This window comes from Myxocyprinus asiaticus, chromosome 34 (genome assembly GCF_019703515.2).
Source record: "Myxocyprinus asiaticus isolate MX2 ecotype Aquarium Trade chromosome 34, UBuf_Myxa_2, whole genome shotgun sequence".
NCBI lineage: Eukaryota > Metazoa > Chordata > Actinopteri > Cypriniformes > Catostomidae > Myxocyprinus > Myxocyprinus asiaticus.
The window spans coordinates 24349968-24360549 of record NC_059377.1 but is presented as its reverse complement, the minus strand read 5'-3'; the positions used below and the strand labels follow the sequence as shown (position 1 = coordinate 24360549).

Genomic DNA, 10582 nt, shown 5'->3' with positions numbered 1-10582 from the left:
AATGACTGTAACAATAAATGATTTAAACAACTTTACAATTCAAATAATACATGAGTTTTAACAGAATTAATGCAAATGCTTTTATAAAATTATAAGCTTCACATTTCTGCCTTTAAACCCTCTGAAAATTGGCCCCATTCACTTCCATTGTAAGTGCCTCACTACAACATTAATTTTGGCTTTTTTTAAGAATGGATGATTCAAAATTAATTTTTGTGGGAATTATCATTATGCCACAAATGCTATCGATTGAGCTTAACTTGTATTGAATCCTGAATGAATATTCTGGGTCTAACATAAATTTAGATTTAATTTTCCCCCATACTGTTATGTTCTGATTAAGATGTTGTGTTTTAGAAATGGGTATTTAATATTATTTTTTTTAAGTAAAGGTGATAAACAGGAATAAGGCACGTTTAAAGACATCTTTGGTGCAGTCTGACATCAGACAGACAACCTTTGTCAGCTTTTTGAGAAGCAACCAATTTCTAAAAATATTTCATGCCAATCGCCAACCTCTACAAACTGTAAACCAGTTTTCCTTATGCAGCTCCACATCAGAACGAACATATTGTACAACACAGGGCCACCAGTGGTGTACATGACCTTTATTTGGACTGAGAATCATCTGCTTAAAAAAAAAAAAAAACACACACACACACACACACACACACACACACACACACACACACACACACACACAAACCTGCCCTAATGAACCCCATGCCCCCTTTCAACTCCCCCTCCACATGATCCTCTCATCCAGGTTGGCCACACAGCCACACGGTGCTAAGAAGCACACGCTTTAAGAGTCACTTGTACAGATATCTAATGGGTTTTCCCCACAGTCTGGCAAGAATTCCGTCTCTATTCCCACTCAGTATTCCAGCTGCCTGGTGTGCAGAACCCCACACAAGCCCTTTAGTCCAACTCGGATCCAGAAGTCTTCTTTTTCTTTTTGCTGTGCTTCTTATGCTTCTTCTTTTTCTTTTTCTTCTTGGATTTGTCCTGTAAACATAAAGACAATGTTGCTCTAATTCATTCTGTGATGAATAGCCCTTATTAAGTTCTGTTTTGCAAATCAACTTCACAATTCATTTCTGGAAGTGATGCTTGTAGCACAGCTCAGTCATTTCGGCCCTCATATTGTCAGAAAATAATTCTGAATAACAGAGAAGCCCCTTTAACTAGGACATAAAAAGACTCACTGTAATTTTCTCCTTTTCTTCACTACCGAGTTTCTTCTTTTTGGACTCAGCCTTAAAAAAAAAAAAAAAAAAAAAAAAAAAAACAAATTTAAAATGGGTTTTGAATATCATTTGGTATTTGTTGCACTAAAAATGATAAACAGTTGAAATGGTGTGTAGTTTCTGAAATACTAGTGTGATCAAACAGAATTGCAAAAATGACTGTTTTCAAACAAGGTCTCAAACGCTGCCAGTCTGCCTTTGGTCGGCAAACAGGATTTTTGGCCACATTTTATGACCTGGGCTGGAATTGAACATGAATCTCCTATGAGAATCACAGCTTCATATGTCATAGCACTCGCGCTGACAACACAGCCAAAGGATTTTAATATTGTCAATTACACAGATCCCCTTTAGGGTCACCGGGTTTGAATACACTCTTACATCTCTGTCTATATCTGAGGGTTCATCGGAGGACCCAGAGTGACTCTTCTCAGCTTTCCTCTTCCTTCGACTGTCTTTTTCATCCTTTGAAGCAAAAACAAATCATGTATGAGATTATGATACATTCAAACATAAAGACCAATAAACAGACCAATAAAATACATTTTTTTCTTTACTTAAAGAAATATTCCGGGTTCAATACAAGTTACGCTCAATCGACAGCATTTGTGACAATGATGATTACCACAAAAATTTATTTGGATTTATCCCTCCTTTTCTTTAAAGAAAGCAAAAACTGAGGTTACAGTGAGGCACTTTAATTTTTGGGTTTGAAGGCAGAAATTTGAAGCTTATAAAAGACATATTAATTCTTCCTTGAAAACTTTTATATTATTTTAGCTGTAAAGTTGTTTAAATCATCCTTTTAGGGTTTACAGTGTTACGTTGTCATGGCAACAAAGTTGTAAAATTGAATATAAATTTTCAAAGATTTTGTCACACTAAAATCAGGGCCCATATTCACAAAACATCTTAAGGCTAAAAGTAGCACCTAACGTGAACATTTAGGAGCAACTCTTAAAAATTAAGGGCGTCACTCCTAATTCTAGGACTTGTAAAGTTTAAAATTTCAAATCTAAGAATAATTCATTATGCATTTTAATGCTAAAAGTAGCTCCTAAACCCACAACAGTATCGTGATGAGGACTTCTAACTCCCTAAGAGTGACTCATAAACCATCTGAAGCATGACTGCTGACGTCAATCCACATTAAAAACAATATATTAGAATATTATTATGACTTTCACTGTTTAAAAAGGTATCGCCTGAATCACAATTGAGTCAATGCATTTTAACAATATAATACTATAATATTATAATGTTAACACTGACCTTTAAAAAAAGATATTGCCTGAATCGTGAGGGTGTTTTCAATATTGTAAACTTACAGATGCATTTACCTCTCCCACAAACTGAAACAACCCAGTTAAACTGGAGGTAAAGGTTTAGACAACTCTGCACTCGCTGGCCACATCAAAATGAAACTGTGTAGCGTGGATGAATTGGGAATTTCTGTCATTCATCAGGAGAATAATCTATCAAACTATATATACCCTCTCCAGACCACACAGCGTCCGACAATTCATAGCGTACTTTTTCCAGCGGATGTGCACTCACTGCAGAGAAAAAAGGGGGCATTCACAGGGAACCACAGCAATCGCGGGGCTACCTGGTGTTTTGATGATGACGGGATGCATGCTCATTTCATTACATCAACACAGGATGAAGAAATGTTCATCAGCTGAAAAAAATATCCATCTATCTATGCATGTATGTACAGTATATATGGTTGAAGTAAATAAACTAATTTTTTTAACCACTCCACAGATTTCATTTTAGCAAACTATAGTTTTGGCAAGTCGTTTAGGACATCTACTTTGTGCATGACACGAGTAATTTTTCCAACAATTCTTTACAGACAGATCGTTTCACTTTTAACTATCACAATTCCAGTGGGTCAGAAGTTTACATACACTATGTTAACTGTGCCTTTAGGCAGCTTGGAAAATTCCAGAAAATTATGTCAATCCTTTTGGCAATTAACTTCTGATAGGCTAATTGGCTAATGTAAGTACCTGTGGATGTACTTTAAGGCCTACCTTCAAACTCAGTGCCTCTTTGCTTGACATCATGGGAAAATCAAAAGAAATCAGCCAAGACCTCAGAAAAACAATTGTGGACCTCCAAAAGTCTGGTTCATCCTTGGGTGTAATTTCCAAATGCCTGAAGGTACCACGCTCATCTGTACAAACAATAGTGCACAAGAATAAGCACCATGGGATCACGCAGCCATTGTACTGCTCAGGAAGGAGACGCATTCTGTCTTCTAGAGATTAATGTAGTTTGGTGCGAAAAGTGCAAATCAATCCCAGAACAACAGCAAAAGACCTTGTAAAGATGCTGGAGGAAACAGGTAGACAAGTATCTATATCCACAGTAAAACGAGTCCTATATCGACATAACCTGCAAGGCTGCTCAGCAAGGACAGCAAGGATGGCTTTAGGACAACAAAGTCAAGGTACTGGAGTGGCCATCACAAAGCCCTAACATCAATCCGATAGATAATTTGTGGGCAGAACTGAAAAAGAATGTGTGAGCAAGGAGGCCTACAAACCTGACTTGGTTACACAAGTACTGTCTGAAGGAATGGGCCAAAATTCCAGCAACTTATTGTGAGAAGCTTGTGGAAGGCTACCCAAAATGTTTGACCCAAGTTAAACAATTTAAAGGCAATGCTACCAAATAGTATGTAAACTTCTGACCCACTGAGAATGTGATGAAAGAAATAAAAGCTGAAATAAATCATTCTCTCCATTATTATTCTGACATTTTACTTTCATTAAAATATAGTAGTGATCCTAACTGACCTAAGACAAGGAATGTTTTCTATGATTAAATGACAGGAATTGTGAAAAACTGAGTTTAAGTGTATTTGGCTAAGGTGTATGTAAACTTCTGACTTCAACTGTGTGTGTGTGATATATATATATATATATATATATATATATATATATATATATATATATACACAGCTCTGGAAAAAAAATTGAGACCACTGCAAAATTGTCAGTTTCTCTGGATTTACTACTTATAGGTATGTGTTTGAGCAAAATGAAAATTGTTGTGTTTTTCTTTAAACTACTGACAACATGTCTCCCAAATTCCAAATAAAAATATTGTCATTTAGAGCATTTATTTGCAGAAAATGACAACTGGTCAAAATAAAAAAGATGCAGTGTTTTCAGACCTTGAATAATGCAAAGAAAACAAGTTCATATTCATTTTTAAACACAATAATGTTTTAGCTTAGGAAGAGTTCAGACATCAATATTTAGTGCAATAACCCTGATTTTTAATCACAGCTTTCATGCATCTTGGCATGTCCTCTACCAGTCGTTTACATTGCTGTTGGGTGACTTTATGCCACTCCTGCTGCAAAAACCAATCCTCAGAGTTGGGGAACATTGTCAGAGCAGAAGCAAGCAAGTTTTCTTCCAGGATAACCTTGTACGTGGCTTGATTCATACGTCCTTCACAAAGACAAATCTGCCCAATTCCAGCCTTGCTGAAGCACCTCATCACTGATCCTCCCCCTGGTCATCTAATGGTTAGACGGAGACCTGGAGAGGCCTTCAAGTCACAGTGTCTCACACCCACTGTGAAATCTGGTGGAGGATCGCTGATGATCTGGGGGTGCTTCAGCAAGGCTGGAATTGGACAGTTTAGTCTTCCTTCTGCTCTGACAATGTTCCCCTCTGAGGATTTGTTTTTCCAGCAGGACAATGCTCAGTGCCACTGAAATTTTACCAAAATCAGAATTATAATAAAATTGTAATTACACTATTGCAGGTAGGAAGGAAAATTCACAAGACATCAAATTTTTAAATTGAAGTTGTCTCCCACATCCACAAGAGGGCACAACAAATCAATATTATCCAATCAGCACCATGTTGTAGTGATTGTACATTGCAAAGAACTAGAGCTGTCAGAATTAACATGTTAAATAAATAAATGAATTTTGACAATTATATATAGTGTCAAATTTCAGCAATTTTAAAATCTGCAATTAATCGCGATTAACTACAAAAAATTATGCGGTTAATCGTGATTGAAAAATTTTAATCGACTGACAGCACTACAAAGAACATATCTGGCTGTTAACAAATGTGCGTAAAATTATGAAGATTTAGCCACTTCATATTTTCAATAATTAACTAAAAATAGTAAAACAAGAAAAGAAACACTTCAATAGATGGTTTTATGTTAACTTAATGTTTGCACAGTAGTCCATAGTACTACCACGGACAAGTTTCATAATACCGTTATGCATCAGCTGGGGATCATGTTAACTGGGGATGTGCGCATGCATGTGAATAATGTTACTTGCCTTTTTAGCAGATTCGTTCAATGTAAATTGACAATGAGTAAAGAAAATACATTTTGCACATTAAAAAATGTTGGTTAAAAAATGTCATTATTAATCCGCTTTGTTTCATCGATGTCTGTTCTAATAAATTTGACACAATTTTAACGTTTTCACAGGGTAACATCTGGCTTTCCATGTTAACGTGGGACATTGGTTTGAATGGGAACTGGAGATTACACTTGTCAGAGCAGTAAATTGTAAGTGGATCTCTTTAATTTGCAACACTAAAGCATCATAGGCTGAAATGTGTCAATAATAGGCATATGCTCTTAAATTACTTCCATTTATTAAAACAATAATAATAGTTTTATAAGTTTAAGAAAATTCTGAAAAAAGCTGGTTGGTCTAGCAGTGGTGGCTCAGCGGTTAAGGCTCTGGATTACTGATCAGAAGGTCAGGGGTTTGAGCCCCAGCACTGCCAAGATGCCACTATTGGGCCCTTGAGCAAGGCCCTTGACCCTATCTGCTCCAGGGGTGCTGTATTATGGCTGACCCTGCACTCTGACCCCAGCTTAGCTGGGATATGTGGGAAAAAAAAGAATTTCACTGTATATGTGCAAATGTATAACATGTGATAAATAAATACAATTATTATTATAGCGGTAGCGTGATCGTAACCATACAAATAGACCTGGGATCAATTCCCCAGTAACCAGCTGTCATTTTAATTAAACTGATATAATAATATCCTTTACTTTTCAAAGGTTCTGTGCATGACAATGTTGTATATTTATGATTACCCAGGACACTGCCAAAACATAATCTTTCAGAAGTGCAATTTTGTTTTTGTGTGGAGACTGGAGAGCATGTACAAAGGCCAAATTGACTAATGATAAATGATACTCTGAGAAAGCATGAGAAAGTTCTTCAGAAACAATGATTTCATTTTTTTTATTTTTTTTTGCCATTTTTTTAAGATATTAAGATTTTATCTTAAATAAATAGTTTGACAATTAAAAAAAAAAAGTCTGTAAACTATAGACAGCGTAGTTCATAACTTTCTTCTCAGTAAGTCAACCATTCTCAGAAAAATCAGTAGGTTATACTGTGATTACTGGCGGTCAGATTCAGTTGAAATTTTTATAGATTTGTTTAAAACAATATAATGAATTGTGTCTGTGTTTTACAAAATAGTTTTCAATAGACCTAATAAAAGTATATCATAACCTGCAGTAAAGATACAATTGCATTTGATGAACCAGGATTTGAACTCAGGTCGCTGAGTGATGTATCAGCGTGACTTACCGCTGAACCAGCATACCAGCTCTAATTAGTGGATCACTTTGTTCATTTTCAATGGTAGGAGAAAGTTACTCAAACTATCATGGTTAATTAAGCCATTATTCAGTATAAAGAAGAAAATTAAAAGCAATTGAAAATATATTATTGACACACATCAGCCTATGATGCTTTAGTGTTATATATAAAAGAGTTCCACTTGCAATTTACTGCTCTGACAAGTGTAATCGCCAGTTCCCATTCAAATCAATGTCCCATGTCAACATGGGAAACCAGATGTTACCCTGTGAAACCATTAAAACGCTCTTAAACTGTCAAATTCATTAGAACCAACATCGATGAAACAATTCTGTTTAATAATGATACCAACATTTTTTTAAATGTTTTTTTACTCATTGACAATTCACATTGAACGAATCTGCTGAAAAGGCAAGTAAAATTATTTACGTGCACACGCACATCCCCAGTTAACAGGATCCCCAGTTGATCATAACACCAGCACTACCACAGTGTTTTTCATTTAATACAGTTGTATGTAAGTACCTAATACTTATACAGTGAGATGCTAATAAGAGAACGAGGCATAGTCAAGACACAACCACCAAATACCTCCACCTATGGGGCCATTCACCAATGGGGGCCAAACACGTCCGTCTTTTTCATGTAGTCATGTGCTAGATGGACGTCTTTGTGTTTTTTTAGCGTCTCCTGCAGGAGCGATGCATTTTTTTAACCCTGCTGTGTCAATTTAAAAGGTAATTTAACCTTTACAATGCGTCTCAAGACAGCCACGTTCTGTTTTATTAGTTGTACTGAGTCTGTTTTAGCTCAAGAATGTAAGTCGTCATCAGTGCTTGGCAATATTCTAATTTTGAATTTTTATTTGAGAGCCTGTCCATTGAGCTTAACTTGTATTGAACCTGGAATTAATTGCTTTTTAATTAGTGTTGAGTACCTTATCTTTCTCTCCATCCTCCCTGAGTTTCTTCCTCTTTTTCTTGGATGACTCCTAGAGATGACATCAAGATTCAGTCCCACTCACAAAAGTCTCTTACTAGCAGTTACTTCTTACTAGGCATTTTGTTTATTTAAAGGGGTCATGACATGAGGAATCCTAATTTCCTTGATCTTTTGACATAGAAAATGTCATTGTACTATAAATCATACTGTATGCTTCAGAACTCAAAACTTCCTCCTCGCTGCAAAAAGAGCTTTTGTTGAAACCAAGCTGCCAAAACGACTCGTTCTCTACTTTCTCCTTATAGTGATGTCACACTGTGGTAGACATTTACATCTGACCGCCTCCACAACAACACATCGTCACCTACTTTACCTTATCACTTCTGTAGCCCACCCAGCAACTGTGAGCAGTGAGATGACAAGTAGAGAGAGCAGGTCAGTCAAGAGCAGAGAGCCAAACATTACAGTGGCCGTGTACTGTCAAGTGTTTCTGGGAGAGTGTCAGAATGAGGGTGGATCGTGTTTTACTGTTCACAACTGTTTTCTGTGCAAAAAAACGTTACGTATATTATAAGCGAACCTCAAGGAACATATTAAAATAATAATAAAAAGGCATGTCATGACCCCTTTAATTCAGCAGTGGAAATAAATATTCATGGCCTGCAAAAGCGGAGCACATTCAAGTTTCCAATCTGCTGTAGATAGTCAGATAACTATTTCATGTTTTTCACTGCAGATGTAAACAACCACCAATACCCTGCTATCAGTTTCTGACTCTGATTCAAACTCATCAGATGGTTTCCTGGATGATTTTTTCCTCTTTTTCTTCTTTTTCATGGTTTTCTTCTCATCCTGAAAAGAAAAACCAAAAGTAGAACAAAGAACATTAAGTGAAAATGCGTGGTCTTATTAACAATACATGTGAATAAGTGAACCTACAAGTAGCAAGAACATACTTACATCATGACTTACATTATCTTCAGATTCTGAGGAGGAACTGGAAGAGGAATCAGAACTCGATGAGGAAGAGGAAGATGAGGAATGCTTGACCAAACACAACAAAAGCAGAGTTTGTTAGATTTTAAGCCATTTAAAACCAATCTTGCCATCAGAAGATTAAAGGCCAGATTAAAGCTGAATACTCCAAAGGCAAATCCCTTTAAACCCTCTAACATTATTTGCAAACACACTGAAAAGCAGAGAAAGATGTGCCAAACTGCTCAAGATATAAAAATGGATAACTCTCCTCACCCTGCTGGACTTTTTTCTCTCCTTCTTCTTTTTCTGGAACAGACAAAGATCAATATCATGGAATCAAAGGCAAGTTTTTGTTTTACATGTAACAAACCAGCTCACTATGCAAACTTTTACCTCTTTCTTGTCCTTCTCCTTTTCTTTCTCTTTTTCTTTCTTGTCACCTGCACCCAGTACTTTCTCTCTGTTTTTCTCCAATTCCTTCTTCCACCGCTGGTTAAAAAATAAATAAAAAAAAGTGACAACATACATGAACACCACTAACATATCAAATAACAATACTGATAGGCAAAATGATCCAAAACATAACTATACCTCATTCATTTTGTCCTCAAAATCAGCCAGGGCTCTGGAGCCCTTCTTTTTCTTTTCCAGCTGTTCTTTTACCTCCTCCCTTATACACCAACCAAATAGACATACATATAAACAAACAGGCTCACAAAATCACATAAAACCATTACTGATCTTTTATCATATTCATTTCTCCACACCATGATGGTCTTGGTCTGCTGAGATAATCCTGAATGGTGGGACCAGAGCTGGGTGCAGGTCCTCGGGCTCTGGCAGCAGCTATCGGGTTTACGTAAGCCTGAAACACAATTACATAATTAACATCCATAATCCAGACAACACACCCCTAATGATCACAACAGACAGGCTTAACAAACACAACCAAAAGCATCAATGTTTTATTTAATGAATGCTAAACTAACAGCTGGCTACCAACAGATCCTTTTAATCTTACTTTGGTTAAGAAACAGGTATATATGCATAGCATAATAATTGGATGCATTTCATATGACCAATAAGAAATGGAGCAGCAAAGCGTTAATATAAGGGAGAGCTAGGTGTGCTAGTTGAGTTAGCATGTCTGAGCCTGACAACCACACACACGTACGACATGCTAAACGTTAGCCACGTCTCACAACTGTTTGTTTCAGGATTAAAACAGAAAACATAATATATTTTAACGCTCTGTGGGCTTGTTCATTCATTCATTCATTATGTAAGTGAACGTGGCTAATGTTTGGCTCAGTGTTTTGACGCGTTAGCATTGCGGCCTAAAGGTCTCTTTGGCTCATTTTCTTCTGTCCTTTTGAAATATCTGGGAAACATGAGTTCTCCAATTCAGTCTTCACTTACCACTCTGTTATCTCGCTTCCCCATTTCTGTATATCTTGCCTAACTCCTGTAGGCCAACATCAAGAAAATCCGCCTTTAGTTTACATGTCTCAGTCGCTTGCGGTAGCTTCTTAGTACACAAATTCCTGAATTTGCCACCCTGTGTTTCCTCAGCAACATGTCATGCTTAACATGACAACTAGATGGAGCTTTTTACTCACTTTCATTTTAGTTCACCCCAAAATGAAAATTATCTCATAATTTACTCACCCTCATGCCATCCCAGATGTGTATGACTTTCTTTCTTCTGCTGAACACAAACGAAGATTTTAAAAAGAATATTACAGCTCTGTAGGACCATACAATGCGAGTTAATGGTGACCAGAACTTT

General features: G+C 36.6%; 1 protein-coding gene across 4 annotated transcripts; it reads right to left on the bottom strand.

Annotated features, from left to right (window-relative positions):
- Positions 1–584: 584 nt before the first annotated feature.
- LOC127425303 (protein FAM133-like) lies at positions 585–10372 on the bottom strand. 4 transcript variants are annotated; one of them, XM_051671134.1, is made up of 11 exons: positions 10213–10372; positions 9561–9658; positions 9385–9463; positions 9187–9282; positions 9067–9099; positions 8788–8859; positions 8572–8667; positions 7811–7864; positions 1632–1715; positions 1209–1259; positions 609–1008 (listed from the first exon to the last, which is right to left on the bottom strand). In XM_051671134.1, the coding sequence occupies exons 1-11, from the start codon at positions 10234–10236 to the stop codon at positions 922–924; spliced, it is 774 nt and encodes a 257-aa protein (XP_051527094.1). In that variant the 5' UTR covers positions 10237–10372; the 3' UTR covers positions 609–921. The 4 variants fall into 4 exon arrangements, with proteins under 4 accessions (XP_051527095.1, XP_051527096.1, XP_051527094.1 ...); XM_051671133.1 differs by having other exon boundaries at positions 610–1008; positions 8776–8859; XM_051671135.1 differs by lacking the exon at positions 1209–1259 and having other exon boundaries at positions 585–1008; positions 8776–8859.
- Positions 10373–10582: the final 210 nt, after the last annotated feature.

What these genes read in the sequence shown, in the direction of transcription:
- LOC127425303 (XM_051671133.1), bottom strand. Translation starts at nt 10,236, where the DNA reads ATGGGGAAGCGAGATAACAGAGTG. An exon ending in AGAGAAAAAAGTCCAGCAGG is followed by an intron (nt 8,860 to 9,066) that starts GTGAGGAGAGTT and finishes TGTTTGGTCAAG; the next exon opens with CATTCCTCATCTTCCTCTTC. An exon ending in AGGATGGAGAGAAAGATAAG is followed by an intron (nt 1,716 to 7,810) that starts GTACTCAACACT and finishes TTTGCTTCAAAG; the next exon opens with GATGAAAAAGACAGTCGAAG.